Here is an 18,329-nt window from a genome sequence, read left to right as displayed (position 1 = left end):
GTCTGTGTGAATTTCTTTTTTAGCTAATGGACTTGCATCACAGGTTTCCAGGCTTTACTGTTCTACGTTTAGGTGCCTATAGGGCATAGATTTGTCCTCCCTTCTTGTTCCCTCCTTTTTTAAAAAAACAAGCCTAAAATGTTTGCACTTAGACCACTACCTCTCCATGCCTATGACAACTGGTACAGGTAAGGCTTTCTTTACTTGATTTATAGTCTAATTTCCACCATCACATTGATTTATCAACTGAAGTGTTTACCACATGCATATTCATAAACTGTGTTTTTACACTTCATCTGAAATCTTAGGCCTCACATGCACTTTGTACATTCAGGGAAGCAGCTATGGACTACCAAATTCTAAAGGACTGGTTGCATAGATCAAATTTTTCTTAATTAAAAAAAAAAAATTAACTTTTTCCATATGGTAGAAGAGTATCTTCATGAAGTTTTGTTCTGAACTTGTCAAATATCTTAAAAACCAGAATACATATGGATCTTTTTCTTTCTTGCTAGGATTTATTCTGTTTACAGGATTTAACGACAGAAACACTACAATGCCCTTGATGAAATGTGCTTTTACATATGAAAATGGAAGAATTGTATTCAGTGTAAATATGGCCTTCACTGTCTATACATGCCATCTGAGAGCACAAGAGTAGAACTCTTAACAAATATACTATGAAACTATTTCACCACATTAATTTTTTTAGAGTTGACATGTTACCTTTTTGTGTAAGTCACATGCTTTATAATAGGAATAATGTCATAGAAAAATTATCATTTACTCACATATTTATCACTATTTCAAATACATTAAATAAAATGGTTTCTGTATTTAAGTTTTTCAATTTAAAAATACTAGAAAATTATTATTAATAAAATATTATCTCTAAAATAGGCCACATTCATTATAATGACAAGTACTCACTTTTCCACCCAGAGTACAGAAACTATTTTTACACCCATCTCCTGTGCTTTCTTCCATGTAGTCAAACGTCCGTCTTTGAAGACTACATGGGTCACGTGCTTGTTCAAAGTTTTTGAAACCTGCAGAAATACACAGAGAGCTCATATTTAAGTCTGATAATTGGAAATGCTAATGAAACCAGCTAGTGTAGCCCATTTTTAGTGTATATACCACTAGCGTAAAAATTTATTCTAAACATTATGTTAAGGACCCTTTTGATCTTTCCCAACTTCACAAGAAGCCTCAAGCAATTAAAACTCCAGTCTCATTAGGCAATCTAATGCAGGCTAAAGGGATGGAATAGCCCTTTGTTTTCAGTCTCCTCTAGGTTACAATTTTCAGCTCCCTACCCTAGATGTATCACTAATTTTGCAACATTTTTATTTATATAGTGCAACATAATTTCTTACGCAGTAGCCAGGGTAGAAAGCAGATGCCACTATCCAAAGAAATAATAAAACATCTTTAGGCTAATAGCATACAGCTAACCTCATATTTTAAACTACTATTTCATCAATAAAAGTCACTTTTAGTTTTGAGAGAAAGGCTGTTTACAAACAAAAATTATATGGGAATACTTTAAAAATGAGAATAACAGAAAATTAGAAGTCAGCACAGATGATCAAATTTTCAGTTATCAGCCTCTATTGGCAAGTGATGTTTTCAGTTCTAGATACTCCATTTTTCACAAACAAGGCTTCCTTTGTGGAGACTAAGCACCTCACACAGAACTGCTTGATCAGTTGTGATTGTTGATGTGGTTACATCAATAGAAGTCATTTTTTGCTGCAGCATCTCCCCAGCCAAATAGAAATAGCTCCATAACTTTCTGTTGTGACCTCAGTTGCATCATTATACTTTGCCTACAGCATACTGGGTCTGTATTTATCTTTAAGAAAACTATTTAGCTTTTCCAAACATTGCTGGTGGCAGGCTGATTATGACTTCTTAGAAGACAAAACCGCATAATATTTCAGTATCTAGGTTTAAAATTATCCATTAGTCTCTCATAGAACAAATTATTAGTCCAGATGCAATTCCTTACTCACTTTTGCCAGTATCTAGCTCACAACCCATGCCCTAAGGATCCTTGATGTAGCTTTGCCTCCAAATTATGGCGGAGCACCACCTTACAACTCCCTCTCACCTTTCCCACCTCCTCCCCCTACCCTATGTGTCTTCTGCTGCTCAGCTGAACTTAGTTTGACATGTCAGAATCAAGAATCTAGCAAAAAACTAATTTAGAATTTATTTTCCTGACACAGTGATCCAAGCCAGCTTAGTAGTGCTCAGCCAATAACAGGGAAGTGTCTGGAATAGGAAAGGGGCATGACCATTCCTATTCAGTTGTAGGGATATACTAAGTAGGCTCATATGTATCAGCTGCCTGCACCATATCTGGTTATCTTGACCCTTTTGAAGAATTTTGATGCTTTATGCTTCTGCCATATTTTCTGTGAGAAAAGTCTTACATCATAAGACTAGAATTATACAGGTCTGACACTACAGCACAGAAATATTTCTTGTTCTTTTTACTTGAGTTATTTATTGAGAGTTGTGTTTGCTTTAATAGCAAAACCAGTTACCCTAACTGTTCTGTCACACTCATTCAGCTTACTCCATACAGAAAGAAAGGATCTGGGGACAGCAGCAAGATTTGCTAAATTACGCTAAGAGACATCTACACATGTCCATTTTAAAGAGCACTGGGAGTCCACACAACTATTTTTTTAGAATAAAAAAAAAATCTGGGCTGTAAAAATCTCCATTAACCAGCAACAATGTGCCAGAAGGGAAGATGCCAGTTTGACTTTGGTCGCTGTTTGAAATTAAACATCTTTTGCACCTACAAGTCAACTATACATGGTACGGAAAAAAATCATTAAGAAATATACTGAAACTCTTAAGATATATTTTTACTAACACTTTCTGGAACTGGCCTAAATTTGGGGAGAGTGAATGGAAGAATAAAATATCACAGTACTTGGATTAGGAAACATTGTACTAACAACAGAGAAGCAGCTTACAAATTGATGAAAACAAAATAATATAAGGCACATACTTGTAAACCACAGGTTTTCAAGACTTAGATTTGCTTTGCCCACACTCTGTGGCAAGCCCAATACTTCCCACGAGGAGCATGCTATCACATTAATATGCAAAGAGGGCTGTAGATGTAAAAAGGCTTTAAATGTCTTTCCCATCTGTCAGTAGCAAGAATTTTACAGCACATTGGTCTATTCTCAGGTCTCTAATTTTCTCCCTTCTTGCCCTTTAAAAACTCATACTAAAAAGAAATACATGTGACAAGCAGAACACTCAAGCTAATTTATAATTAAGATCTTTCCTATTCCATTTATTTCAAAATAGTCTTCTTACTTTTGCTCCCATATCAAGAAGCTGCCGTTCGAAGGTTTTTGAGTAATTTTCTGTTTTGTTAGATGACCAAACTTCTACAAAGGCAGAAATACCTGGATCAGAAGACAGAAAACAACAACTGATGAAGTATATACCATGGTAAAACTGGTTAAACTGCCTTTCCAATAAAAGTTTCTTTTATGCATATTGCATTCAGTTGCAAATACAGCCTTTAGTAAACTGTCAGACTTTAGCAGAAGAATTTTTTTAGTGTATTTATGTCCCCTAAATTAATTGTAATGGAAATAACTTAGAAGTCTAACACCAGCTAACTTTCTACTTCATCTATTTAAAACACACTACCAGCTTAACAAGCAATACAATATCTTTACATGACTGCTCACCCTTACCATTATTTAATCACTTTTAATCTTCAGATTAGTTAGAAATTTGAAAACCAGTTTATACAACACAACTTACAGAACAAAATGTCATCACCACGATAGAATTATCCCCTTCCCCAAACTCCCAGAAAATTTTGCAGAAATATTACTTAACAGTTTCCAATTGACTTCAATTTTCATTTTATTTATATTGAAACATCCAAAATTAAGTACCTATGACAGGGGCTAATAAAGTCTCATATCAGTTGCCGTATGCAACTTAAGATATTCAGATTTAATTAGCCTGCTTCATTAAGCAAATTAATAAATTAATAAACTCTTCAAGGAATCAAGTCAGCCTTGCTTGAGAATATCTCCAAGCAACCAACCAAAGACAGAAGTACTGACAAGGAGGAATAAACAAATAAAACTCATAACAATATATTCATTAATTCTGCATAGGACCTACAGTTCCACTGGCCATGCCACTTTCCCATATTGAATGGCAAATCAGGAAAATACCAAAAACTGGAGAAATGGCAGTTCACCAAAAATAACTTCATGCCAAGGCCAGACAAGTCTAAGAACTCATGAATAAAACCAAGAGTTTCATTTTAAAAGGGTCACCCTTAGCAAATATTGCTTAATTATCTTAGCTACCAAGATAATTAAGCATATCCTTCTGATTGTTGTGTAGTCTCATCTGTCTTCTTTCTAAATGAAAACCAGAATAATGTTCCAATTATTCATAACAATAGAAGAACTCTTATAAAGGTTAAAACATTTTTACAATTACTAGAAATATTTTTGATATACAAGAGAAATGTGAAACAAAGCACTTCCTCATGCAAAGCACTGGGAAAAATCTTATTATCAGTAGTAAGACTTCAGATATAAATGGGAATTTAAGACAAGTCTACTCCAATGTGCTTTTAATGGTATTCATTCTGCTACTATAGACTGGGACAGATTCTGCCAGAGTTGCCTTCTTCCTTGATAGTTCAGTTGTGAAAAACAATGCACTTGCATTTGAAAAGATAGTACCTTCCTCTTACATCAAGTATTTCAGAACTTTCATAGCTAAAATTCTCCTAGAAAAACAGACTAGAACATTTCAGTACAGGTCTAACTAAAAACTTAAAGGGATGCTACTTTAAAACTCCACGCACTTGCAGTAGGATCAAAGGTGTATTTCACATTCATAATAATTAGTCAATTTTAGCTAATCAAATATATTTCAGCAAAAGGCAAAGCTTTTTGCAGTTTTTGTACAGTTGATGGAAAGGAAAATGAGGAAGTGCTTTGCGCTTTTTTGAACTAGAAGAGCTCTGAGTAGAGATCGGTTCTTGTAAACGTCAGCCTTAGAAGTTCTCAGAGAGGGCAGCGATCGCAGAGGGAAACGGCCATGAGAGGGCAACTTGGCGAGGCAGAAATTTTGAGATGCAGAAGAAAGCCACGACTGACCGGAGGAGGAAGAACAGAGGGGCCGGCGGGCAGCGGTGGCAGCGGCACACGAGCGGAGGGAGGCGGCCGCCGCTGCCCGGGCACAGCCCGCTCCCACCCGCGGCCGACCGCCAGGCCCCGCGGGGCAGTGCTGACACCCCGGGCCACGGGCCTCCACAGCGGCCCGTCACCCGCCCTGCCGGGAAGCGCCGAGACAAGGGCCGCAAGGCGAAAGGGGGCAGGAGCAGCGCGGAGCCGCGCCAGCCCGGCGGCTCCTCTCGGCCGCGCCGGGAGAAGCCACCGCACGGCGGCCGAGCCGGTACCTTTCAGCGCGGGCTCCATTGGCGGCACAGCCCGGCAGCTCGCAGCGCCCGCCACGGTTCAAACCCGCCCCCGCGCATGGCCCCGCCGCGCCTGCGCACCGGGGCGAGCGGCGGCCCTGCCGCGGCCCTGCTCGGAAATGGGTGTGCTCGGCCCACTGCAGCCCTTTCCGCGCCGGGGAAGGTTCGGCACCGCCGAATGCTGCTGGAAATAGTGTCACAGAATTATATAGGCTGGAAAATAATTCTGAGATCATCGAGTCCAAGCTATGACCCACTTTGACCGCTTTGTAAACTGAGTCTTTCCGTAAACATCTCCAGGAACAGTGACTCCACCACTTCTCTGGGCAGCCATTTCCTATATATAATCACGTTTCCAGTTAAAAAAATTCTTCCTAATATCCAACTAAACCGCCCCTGCTACAGCTTAAGACTATGTCCTCTCGTCCTGTTGCTGTTTCCTGGGACAAGAGTCTGACCCTTGGATGGCTGCGACTGCCTTTCAGGGAATTGGAGAGAGCAATGAGCCCCTTCCCTGCTGAGCCTCCTCCAGGCTAAGCACCCCCAGCTCCCTCAGATGCTCCTCACAGGACTTGTGCTCCAGACCCTTCACCAGCTCTACTGTCCTTCTATGGACTTGCTCCAGCTCCTCAAAGTTCTTTCTGAATTGAGGGGCCCAGAACTGGACACAGCACTTGGTGACCTCACCGGGGCTCAGTACAGGGGGACAATCACCGGTCCTGGTCCTGCTGCCCACACTACTGCTGATAGAGGCCAGGATGCCACGAAGTTTTGACAAAGCCAAACACTGAGTGAATTTTCTGTGTGACTGTTTGCCATAAGGAGTCCTAAAGAGGCAATCCTGAAGAATTTTAGTTTGTAGGAAAGTCCAGAGAACTGCTGGCCTCTCAACTCTCTGGTAGCTCTAACTGCAATGTCTGAAGTGAGAAAACAACAGAAAAAGGCTGCAAAATAGGGGTTAGTAAAGAGCACTGTGAGAGAGTATTTACCAAAGCATGTAAAACTGCTTGAGGGCAACTGTGCTGTAAACTATAGTTAGGGAACCCTAACAGGAGCTGGCTTTGGTGCTCAAAGGCTGGAGTGTGGCAAATGTGATACCAGAGGGAAGTTAGAGAAAAAGTCATGCTTTTCCCAGGGAAAAATGATAAAATATATAATAAAATAAGGGAATTAGTGAGTATAAAGAGATTTGTTGTGAGAAAGAAGGAGCACATAGAGGAAAATGATGCTGCATAGCTTTATTGTGCAACTCACAGAGCTCAGGAGTTACTATATGGTTGTACAAATTGGTACTGTTCTGAAATCTTCAATATGCAATGCTAATTTCTGAAAAATAATATAGCTGACATGGAAAAACAATACAAGGATACTAAGTGATTTCCATATGAGAAATAGCTATTCAGACAATGACTTGTCCGCTTGGAAAAGAAATGGTGGAAGGGGGATGTACTAGAGGTCTTGAAATCATGAGTGTGTGTGGAAGGTGAACATGGAGAGGTATGTTCCCAACAACAGCCAGTTAGTATCAAGAGAGACTACCAGATGGGGTCTTCTCAGAAGACATATTTCCACATTGTGCCTCATGACGCTGTGGAAGTGTTCAGAGTGCTGGCAAATCCAGCAAATTAATGAAAACCAGTTTAAGACTATCAAAAATGTACAAAATCACCTTTCCCTTAGCAGAACTGTATATTGCTGAACTCTGAGAAGGTAAAGGGAACACTTCACGTTTTTCATTACTTTTGTTCTTTTTTTTCAGTCATTTTGCACAGGAGAGACAGTGCTGACCTAAAAAGGTTTTGGTGTGGTCGATTATGCACATTCTTACTTTCATGGAGAGACTCAGATCCTGACTCCTAGGAGTCTACTGAGCAGATGGCTATACTAATGCTTTTCAAGATCTGTTAATCTGGTATGTAATATTTTGGCATTGATACAGTTTTTTTTTCATTTCCAGGGCATTGGTGTTGCACTAGATCTGTGGCAAGTGTTGAGCATAAGTTCTTGGTTGCTTCCTCTGCTGAATGTGTTCCTTTCACTTATGTATTCACTATGTGTATAAAGTAACCAGTCAATCTACATATATATGTTTGTTTTTATTTACCTATCCTTTGTACTTCTATCAGGATGTTACACAGTTCTTTGCTAGGCAATAATAAAATATTTTTACCAAGGTTCTCAACTGTGCCTCAAGGAAAAGGGAGTCTTGTCTAATGCAGCGTCTATGAACATTGATCTGAAGGCAAGTCCAGAAGTAGAGGTAGGGGAGATTTAAATGTACAATGAAAGCCCTCAGTAAAAAAACCCCCACAGGCTATGTTTGAGCCTTTAGCTGAAAGGTAGTACCAGGTTTTATATATGCTAAAGGCAAATGTGCTGAAATGTGCAATTATACCTGCATGCTTAGATTCTACGCTGGTAGAGACAATCAAAAGTAGTAATTGCAAGAAGATGTAATTCATTATCAGACCAGACGAGGACTACTCATGAGAACACTGGGTTTGGGATGCCCACCTTTTTTATCATGGAAATTAATACACAGAATACTGAAACTGTCCCACAAATTTATATTTTTTTTCTTAAACTATTGTAGTTTTGACCTTAGAGTTACTTTAGGATTTAATTTAAGAACTTAATTCCCAGATGATGACTAAACTTCAGAACTCCCCTGGTAGGTAACAGTTGTCTGTTCTTGTGCCAGTATTGTCTTGCTGTCAGTTACTCAGAATTTATCATCCTCTAGTACTTACAGAATGCAACACTATATTTTTACAGCTGCTATTTTGCCAGTTTGAATACATCAGGGTGTTTTAGCTTTCAAGCTACAATGAACTTCTGAAAATTACAATGAATGGGGCTTATTAACATTAAGTAAACATAATGTAAATGCCCTCTAAATAGGCTTGGTATTTGGCTTCATGATATGTAATGTCATGGTGTCTATAAAGCTAGGAATATAGCATTAACTGTTATATTGACATGATTTCTCTACAGTCAGTACTTACTAGGACATACAGGTTATAGAATGCTGTTCTATTAAGAAAGAGTTTTACAGGTTAATTATATTGAGAAAGGAAGGAACTGTGAAAGTTACATTTCAATTGACCTCCTAATCAAAAAGGAGTAATAGTTAAAAAACAAAAACTATCAATCCAATAAATTTCCAGATTTAGGTAAAATACAAAAAAGAGCTGTATTCTTAAGTGTTGCTTTGGTAATTTAAAAGATCCCTTTTCAGCCAGCCATTAATTTATTGATGTAAAAGTGGGAGGTGAACTTTGGGACGGTAATTGTAAGGCTATATCACAGAGACAAGTTCTCAGACACGGAGTTCAGATGGTGTGCTATGTATTTCTCCCTGGGACTTGATATTAAGCATATGAAAGACTCCTAGAACAAATAAGGAGATTTGCTATTATTAAGTAAAGTCTGATTTTGTATATTGATTATTGGGTAGTGTTTGTTTGTTTATTTGGTTGGGTGGATTTATGAGCTTATTTCCAATTTGTGCAAACAACAGCTTTAACTTTTTTGTATTTATTTTTTTTAATCTTAAGCTTCCAGCTGTGAGTTATGTCCCAGATAAACAGCTGCTTCCTCTAAAGTAGTAAATCCCAGTGAATCAGTTTGTGTATTTAAGACCTGAACACTTGTAGGAAAACTGGAGTTATCATCTCTAAAATGCTACTTGACCATTACAGATTAAGAAGTGGGAAGAAGTGGTTAGAGCAGGTACAAATTTGCATGCTGCCTTCATGGAGGAAGCTGCAGAAATCAGCTCTGATTGTCCACATCAATTGTCATTGTCTACTCTGACAAGGTAAACTTCTTGTTTTCTTGGTAAGCCTAACAGTTCTTGTCTGTGCCTGTTTCAGTTCGAATGTTGATTTTTAAAGTAGCATACAAAACTGTGCAGTGTTTTGGTGGCTGTGTTCTGTTCAAAGTTATCATGATAAGATACAGGAGTCACACCTCAGTAGCCTCAGAGGCATTCTAGTCTCTTTGCTTCTCCACAAGCAGAATGCCTCTTGAAATTGCAAACAGTGGCTTGTTTGTGCTCCTGTTTTTCTCCTTTGGCTGATGCTTAAAAAGGCATGTTTTAACTTTCCACTTCTGTTTTGCAGAATAGTTCATTCTAAACAGACAATAGGAAATTCCTGTCATATTTTTCCTATTAATTTTAGTATATATTATGTAGATTATTAGTAGATAGTAGTAAAAAAAGCCAAACAAACAGAAAAAGCAGCTTTTTAATAGCCATTGTGAGCAATGCTGGGAAAAAAAAAATTGCATATGCTTGTGAGATGTATGTGTATTCGTCATTGTCAAAAAAATGTTACTGCTACTCTCAGTTCTTATTTGTGTTTCATGGAACATGGAAAAAATTATGAGGGATATTTATTTCCTGTCATAAAGACAGTGTAACATTATGGATCGCATAGTCTTACAAAATTGTTGAATGTTCTCATCAATGAGATGATTTTGTTCATTTTCCAATGTGAAGTTCGTGATTAAGAAAATGGCGTGAAGTAAGTATGAGACCTTTTTCAGTAAAGAAAAAACATTTAATAGTTTTTACTTTCAGTGAGGCAGTGATCAGTTTTATTTTCTTTTTCTACCCTGTAATTAAGAAATCATTGTTTTTATATCCACGGCTAATGTGCTGACACAGCACCAGCTTTATTTTGCTTTTGTGAAACAGTGATAATAGGATAGAGATCTATCCTTATTTTAATTCACCCAGTAAGACAATGTCTTTTATGCACTGTGACCACAGAGGCCTATTGTGGAAGAAAAAGTCAGCAACGTGCTGCAAAATAACAGCCCATCATGTAATTGAGAGTATGATCAACATGCTAATAAGCAGGTGTCTGTGTGGTTCGTGATGGCATGGAAGGCTTATCATTTTCCCTTTGAGCAGTTTTCACTGCCTGCAGTTCAAGCCTGAAACTGAAGGGGTCGAAAAGCCAGTTTATCTGACCTCTATACTGAAATTCTGTTGTGAAGGTTTGTGATTTTCCCAAGCAATGTAGAACTGTACTACTGAACACAGGCTTCTTGCTTTTCATACATCTCTGTGGAGATGCAGCTCTGGACTATGGAAGACAGCATTAACAACAAATATCTCCAATGCTTTGTGATTCTACTCTCACTTGGCAAATTCACCCAAAAGGTACTGTTTAAAAACAGTCCTCTTGTGTGTGTTCAGGCAGGTCTTGCTTGAACATATGAGAGCAATTTAAGGTTTCTGTCTCCTACTGTGCGTTCCACAGCTTACCTGAATCTCAGGAAATGTGATGGTAGGGTAAATTTGGAGTTAAGGCTGTGAACTGAAGCAGCACTCACATTTGCTGCAGCTGACTCATCCAGAAGCAATGGACACAGCAAAGAGACCGGTGGTGTGAACTTATATCACCCTGACATGAATGATCAAAGCTCATTTGAAAGCATCTGAAGTGCTTTACTTGCCAGCTAGAATTTCTAACTTGTATAAAGGATGGAATGGTATGCACAGAAAAGGAGCTTTCTGTTACTGTCTCTTTGGGAATAGGCAGCAAAACACGGAATATTATTATACTTTTAACTATAGTTTGCCTATATCCTATATTTGGGAGCTTGTCTCCCAAATTAAGGAGGCTGTGGTAGGGTTCAGGCTCAGAGAAGAGTGACTGGTGTGAGCAGAAGTATGCGATAGATTCCATATGGTTTAGTGGGCCTCAATATTGTCTGGAACACAGCTAAGTGAGGGCAGATGTCTAAGAAGGGGTGTACAGACTGATGAATGACCTGCAGAGAGATACTGAGCAGAGGCTGTTTGCTCTCTTTTTCCAATAAAGTATAAGCATTCAAAGAAGTCAGTGGAAGTCATATTCATAACAACAAGAAAATGTGTTTTTTTCAAGACAAGAGGAACTTAAATGGTAGAACTCCTAGAAGCTCAGTGTTGTGGCTGACAGAATGGTCACAGAATTCAGGTGGGTATTTCACAGTTATGCCTAGTTCAGGAAATCCTGAGACCATAAAGAGGTTGAAACTCTATCTGAGGCAGGTTACTGGATTAGATAAACTCTGACTGAGAATACATATTTTCATGTTTTTAAAGTTTCAAGTTTTGAGAGCCTTGATGCTGTAAGAAAGTTTGTGATTCCAACTGAGGGGTAATGTCTGTACTACTGAGTTTAAAGACTGCCATTCAGAGGGACTTGAATGGGCTGATTGGAACCTTGTTAAATTCAACAAATAACCAAAATCCTGCACCTGGACAGGAAGAAAGGACTTATGGCAATAATGAAGTGTGGTTTGGGTTCTTTCTGTAGGAGGAGGACATGGAGAAACTGCAGTAAGTTTAGTGAAGGCCTATCAGGATGACCAGAACATCTGTCCTTTGAGGAGAGATTGAGGTAACTGGGCCAAGAAATGGAGCAGGTTTCCCAGAGGGGTTGTGGAATATCTGTTCTTTGAAGTGTTCAAGAACACAGTGCGCAAAGCCCCAAGCAAATATTGTCTGAGTTCAGTGTTGTACCTGACTAGACAAATTCCCAAAATGCCTTCCGACCAGATTTATCCTTTAATTCTAGGAATTTTCAGCTAGATCAGCTCCCTGAATTAAGTCAGTGCATGACTTCTGAGAAACAGTGCCAGTGCAAACAGGGACGGGAACACATTATCAAAGAAGGAGTGGAAGCTCGTCTAGCTTGGACCAGTGTAAGGTGTTGTGGAACTGGTCCATGCCATCTTTCACCCTGTACTATAGACCAGGACTGTGGTGTTCTGTATGTGAAACAAAACGACCTGCAACCTGATGTTGTAGAGAAGAACAGGCCTTCTGCCTCCCTGGGACCTGGGTTAAAGATATGGTAAAAAACTTCATACTCTGGTATTACTCTCAGATTATTGTCTCTTACTGATTTTTCCTGTAGGCAATGGTGAAATTGCAACAGGGAGCCTGAGGGCAATCAGGATAGACTTCAGGGCCTTGGGACAACAGGTTAAGGGATCAGGAGCAGAAGTAGTGTTTACTATCCTACCATCCAGGAAATGATGAGGGAAGACACTGGAAGAAACAGCAAATCGGTACCTAGCTGTGAGCCTGGTATCACTGGCAGAATTTTGATTTTTTTGATCATGGGTTGGTCTACGTGACACTAAGCCTGCTGGCAGCAGATGGGATACACCTGTCTCAAAGGGGAAAAGGATCTTTACATAGCAGTTAGCAGAGCTCACTGAATGAGCTTTAAACTAAATTTAAAATGGGAAGGGGATAAAACCAGGCTCCCTAGAGGTAAGCATGGGGGTGGCATGCCAAGTTTTGAAGGATCATGTGCTAGTAAGGTCCACAATGTGCTCATTACATTACATTTGAAATGTCCTTATAAAAAAATGTGCACAGCATGAGGAATAAAAAAGAACTAGAAGCTTTGGCTCTGTCCCATATCTATGACATCATTGGCATAAGACAAAAATGATGGGATGAGTCCTATGATGGGGTTTTGTAATGGACAGTTATAGATTTTTCAGGACAGATAGGCAGACAATTCCGAAATGTCATAAGTCAAGTGAAGAAGAAGAAGACTGGCTTGTCTGAGCAGGGATCTTCTAGATTTTAGGAAGAGGAGGAAAATGTATGGACATAGGAGACAAGGATAGGCAACATGGGAGGAATACAGAGATACTGTAGGGATAAAATTCCTGTTTCCAAAGCTTGATTATAGCTGGGAAGGACAACAATAAGGGCTTTTAAAAATATGTTAATATCAAAAGGAGAATCCGAAGTAGTATTGGTCTGTTGCTGTTGGGGTCAGTCACTTCCTAAGCAGGGACATGGACAAAGCAGAGACGTGTAATACCTTTTTTGCTTGTTTTCAACACTGATGATAGCAAATTGAATATGAGTCAGCAGTGTCCTGGCAGCCAAAAGAGTGATCTGTGTCCTGGGGTGCATCAGGAACAGCATTGCCAGCCAGTTGAGGGAGGTGGTTGTCCTTCTCAACACTTCACAGCTGTAGCCTCCACACTACTGTATGCAGTTTTGTGTATCACAATATAAGAAGGACATCAAAGTATTAGAGAGTCTCCAGGCGAGGGGGACCATGATGCTGAAAGTTCTTGAGGGCAAGACTTAGGAGAAGCAGCTGAGATCACTCGACTTGTTCACCCTGGAGAAACTTGTTCAGCCTGGAGAAGAGAAAGCTGAGAGGTGATCTCATGGCAATCTAAACCTTTCTCAAGGCAGGCAGCAGAGAGAGAAATGCTTATGTCTCTCTGGTGACCAGCAAGATGTCACAAGGAAATGGAATGAAGCTGTGTCAAAGGAAGTTCAGACTAAAATTAGGAACAGGGTCTTCACTGAACGGGTGGTTGGTTACTGGAACCGGTTCCTGAGGGAAGTGGTCACAGCACTAAGCCTGACAGAGTTCAAGGAGTGCCTCATTGATGCTCTTAGTCATATGGTTAATTTTATATAGTCCTGTGAGGGACAGGGAGTTGAACACAATGATCTTTATGGGCCTCTTCCAACTTGGTGCCTTCTATAATTCTGTGAATAGTTTACTACTAGGAATGCTATCTTCTAGAATGCTACAAAGCACTTAGTTTTTAGTGCGGCATTTAGAAAAGGAACTGATAGAGTCAACTGAAATTCTCATTATTTAATGCCTTTTCATGTTGTACATTCTAATAAAATGATTGATCCTAAAAATTGCTTTGCTTTAATTTTGTTTGCCCATCTCCCTCCTCTTTTTCAAATATGTTTAAACAGCATCTAGACTAAGAACTGCAGAAAGGTTTTGCATGCTTCCAGCTCTTCTTAGCTAACCTGTTACCACAGTAAATGGGTAGATGAAGTGCAGCAGAGCAAAGTGTGACTCTCAGCACATGTGAAAGTAGATTGTAGGCAAGCAGCAAAGGAGCAAATGACAAATGTTACATAAATGTCCATTTATGTTCAAGTAGAGCCAAACCATTTTGATTGTTTCTATTGCTGATCATATGTTTGTGGTCATGAGGGACCAAACTAATCGTTTATGCAATTCTAGTGAAGCTAGTAATGATTATGGGCCAGCTAATATTAAATGGAAAAAAATTCAGAAATGGATTATAAGAAAGGTAAATGGCAGGTGGGAGACTTGGGAGTGCTAAAGGTTAACCCGTTTGCTTTTCAGTTGTTTGAAGTTGGATTCTAGTTTCTCTTTTGTCAAGGCAGAGATAAAATATATTTGTATCATCAGAATACAATGAACCATATGAGAAGAGTCAGCAACTTTGTCAGACTGTTCAAAACATAGCACAACAAGGTAAAAGGGTGCTCTGCATTTAAGAGTGAGCTATAGATACATAGATCACTTAGCAGAGATTTGTAATATGAACAGTATTTGTTATGTAATAACCAAGTGGGTATGAAAATTTAAAGTGACACAAAGATCTACTGGAAAAGCTGAAGAGATCCTCAGACTGAAAGATACTGAAACCCAGAGACAGGTAACAGGACTGTTATTTGACTTTTATAAGGCAACCCAAAGTTTTAGATCAAAGATTGTTTTACAAAGTCTGAGATAATTTTGAAGTGGTTATCTAACTACTTAAATTTCTGCATTCTTTCACCTCATGTAGTTCTGATACAGTGTAACACAAAGCTAGACATCACGTGAACTAAGAGATTCCCTTGTTCTTGCTGCATTATGTTAATTTGCCACATGCATGTTACATTTCCATATGCCTATTGAAAAACTTAAAAATCTATCCTTTCATGAAGCCCAGCAGCACTGTATGACATTTCCAAAAATAATTTCTGTTTATCTAGTTGAAATTTTCAAGCTGATTTTTGTTGGCTGGAAATTAAGGCCTGAGACTCATGAAGAAATGGCTAGCCATAAAAACACTGGGCATGAGCAATAGGCTTCAGACCCATGACCAGACTTTTTGTGATAATTTTGCCTATCTTTCAGGGTGGCAAATACAGAGCATTTTTGTTAATAAGGTATGGACCGATAGAGAAATCACTATGGAATTCATCTGTTAATTTGTAGCATAGCAGATTGTTCAATAGTTGTTAAAAACTCTGCTCTTACCTAGAAACAAGTGAGTGGTTGATGACCCTTTCTCACTGACTCTTGAAAGAAAATGTTCACAAGACTTAATGTATGTACAGGAATTACAGTTGAATGACAAATTCATTGCCTGTTCATGGCCTATGTTAACTTGTTTTGTCTTGATAAGTTGCTTATAGTCTTAAAAAATATAATCTGCCTTTCTCTGAAACAAGACATATAGAGAGGTTTGGGTTGAGCATCTAAAATTGTTAAAGGATTTGTAAAAATGAGGCCTAAACCCAAAATTCTCAAAAGTGGCAGAACATCAGGGCAAAGAAATAGCTTGTGGCACTCTCTTGTAGGACTTGCAGATAACAGCAAAAATGTGTCAGGCAATAAGGGAGCGAATATATTACTAGGAAAAAAGTTGCATCACTAGACTTGCTCAAATAAAAAGTACTATATAGAGTCTCAAATGGGATTGTAAAAGTATTCATGCTCTAGGAATATACTCAGCGATGTGGAATTCATCTGCTTTGCCTTCCAGTTGGAACAAGGAGTTCTTACTGGCAATATATTGGGCTATAAAAAGTATTTTAATGTTTCTTAGGGCTGAGGAAGAGACAAGGTGTTCTTACAGAGAGAAACTTCAGGAGGAGCAAAGTTTGGGAGAAAGAATGAGTGATGTCTGTGTCTTTTTGAGCAAGGTCTATGTCCTTTCTATTTCCTATACGGGAAGCACTTCGGATCTAGAATGGGGATGTCTTATTAGAAGTGCAGAGAAAATATTACTGGAATGATGTATTCTTTCCAACAGTCTGGCAAGTCTACTATAAATTAGACTTATCATAATTCTAGTGTAATAAATGTCAAGGGGTTTTTGAATTTTGCAACTACACCAAGGGTAACATTTGTCTCCTCATTTTAAATGCAGAGACCTTAAGTAGTTGGACACACAATTTTCATACAGTATATCCATGAGAAAATATCTTTGAAGGTGAAACAAGCTTAAGAAATTATCCCTTTCATACACACAATTCTAATACCATTGTTATTTGCTGTCCCCTCTTAGTGGCAATAAGCTGTTAGATGTTCACGCTGCCTAATCTGTGTCCAGGTTAAAAGGAACATTTTCTCCTCCAAGACCTATATCTTTGAACAATGTTACTTCATTTTAGTGATCTGTTTGCAAAAAAGTTGGAGGGGGAGGGGAGAAAGGATGGGGGGGGGGCGGGGGCAGAAGGAACTCTTCAGGATGAGAAACTTAAAGTGTGCTCCATTATTAAAGACAGAATATTGTCAACTACAGCCTCATTTTTGACAATGGTGTTATGCATGGCATCTCTACTTTGCATTATTCAGTGGTGATCCTTACTTTTTCCAGACTGTGGCCTGATGTTGTATGAGAATTGAATTCAGGACTTCATGCATATCTGGCCTTAGTGAGAAAAAGGAAAATCATGTCAAAGTCCCAGACCTGTCTGTGATCATAACATCAGGATCACTACACCCTGACTATGTAGCTGGGCTCTGGCACGTATTGTTGCAAAAGTTATATTTGATTGCTGAACAAAGGAAATGTCCATGTTTGGGGGGTAGGGGCTGGGGTGGAGCAAGAATGAAGAAATAAACTTTTGCTAATAAACAAGCACATTGGATTTTAGAAAAGTAGGCTGTATCCTTCACATCACAAGAAAGAAACATGCTGGAAGATGATCTTTACTTGAATCAAACCTGATCTATGCTTCTGGTTACAAAGAAAATCTCAGGACCATTATTAAACTTAAAATGCTATGGGGAAAACAGTTCCTTAATTTTTGAAAACAATTATTGCATCACTTTTCAATATTTCCTGAGTTTCAGAAGTCACCTAGAAACTAAAAGGAAAATAGCTAGCAATTTTTGCAATAGTTTTATTTTACATCATAGGAACATTGGTCTTGTTCTCCTGATCTGAAAGTAGGCTATCTGATCAACAGAGAAAAAACCATTATTTATTAAATTCAAGGCTAACCAAAGTGATTCACAGATAAGGACCAAAGGATTTAGTTTCTGAATATGAGCAGGTACCAACAAAGTAGCATAGGGGAGCTCATGTAAACATTTTTACTTTTTAATGTGAGAAACCTGCAATGATATATTTTCAACATGTCAGGAGAGGCATCTGTTTTCTTAGTCTGATCTAATCCTTCCTACTACTCTGAAGCAAAGGAATGCTATCAGAATTAATTAGTTATCAACTGTTCATTGCTTTTCTCCTGGGTGCCCTTATGTCCTGTTAAACTCAGCAGAAACATTTAAACTCAAGTTTGCTTTTTCAAAAGGCTGTAATTAATTGTGATAAAATGGTTCAGCTCTGCTGTTTTGACCAGAGCATGGAGTAAACACAATAGATTTTCACATGTTCTTTAAGAAAGAGCTTTACTCTCTCAACATTATTTGAAACCAAAAGGAAGCACAGTGAACAAAACACTTTCAGGGAAGTGAGAGAGTAACAGGGAAGGAACATGGCTGAGGTCCAGGTAAGATTGAGAGGAAGGAAGCAGATCTTTGGCAATGGCTGTTGGCTACTGCACTTCTAAACATAAGAAAGAAAAATCTTTAGGGAAAAAATATGTTATGAGAATCATCAGCCATGTAGTTTGCTTACTGAACTGGTCAATTGATTTTGCAAAGCAAAACCACTGCTTAGTGACTGTGAGTTCTTACAGAATCAGAAAATGTTTTGGGTTGGAAGGGAACTTACAGATCATGCAGTTCCAAACTCCCTGTAGGCAGGGACATCTTTCACTTGACCAAGCTGCTCA

The 18,329-nt window shown here is 38.8% G+C and overlaps 1 protein-coding gene across 12 annotated transcripts in view; it reads right to left on the bottom strand.

The window, feature by feature from the left end:
- The window catches only part of MCPH1 (microcephalin 1), a 122,322-nt gene extending 116,754 nt beyond the window's left edge, over positions 1 to 5,568 (bottom strand). For 8 of the 12 annotated variants that reach the window (XM_064412135.1, XM_064412136.1, XM_064412137.1 and 5 more), the window contains exons 1-3: positions 5,477 to 5,568; positions 3,349 to 3,440; positions 931 to 1,049 (exon numbers count right to left, since the gene is read on the bottom strand). In XM_064412135.1, the coding sequence (XP_064268205.1) occupies positions 931 to 1,049; positions 3,349 to 3,440; positions 5,477 to 5,495 (230 nt within the window). In that variant the 5' untranslated portion in view covers positions 5,496 to 5,568. Of the gene's footprint in view, positions 1 to 930; positions 1,050 to 3,348; positions 3,441 to 5,174; positions 5,224 to 5,476 lie in introns of those variants that run through there. The other 4 variants (XM_064412146.1, XM_064412145.1, XM_064412148.1 and 1 more) reach the window with 2 other exon arrangements.
- Between the last annotated feature and the right edge of the window lie 12,761 nt (positions 5,569 to 18,329).

This window comes from Passer domesticus, chromosome 3 (genome assembly GCF_036417665.1).
Source record: "Passer domesticus isolate bPasDom1 chromosome 3, bPasDom1.hap1, whole genome shotgun sequence".
Classification (NCBI taxonomy): domain Eukaryota; kingdom Metazoa; phylum Chordata; class Aves; order Passeriformes; family Passeridae; genus Passer; species Passer domesticus.
Note: the sequence above shows the minus strand (reverse complement) of the source record. Positions and strands in the feature narration are given on the sequence as shown.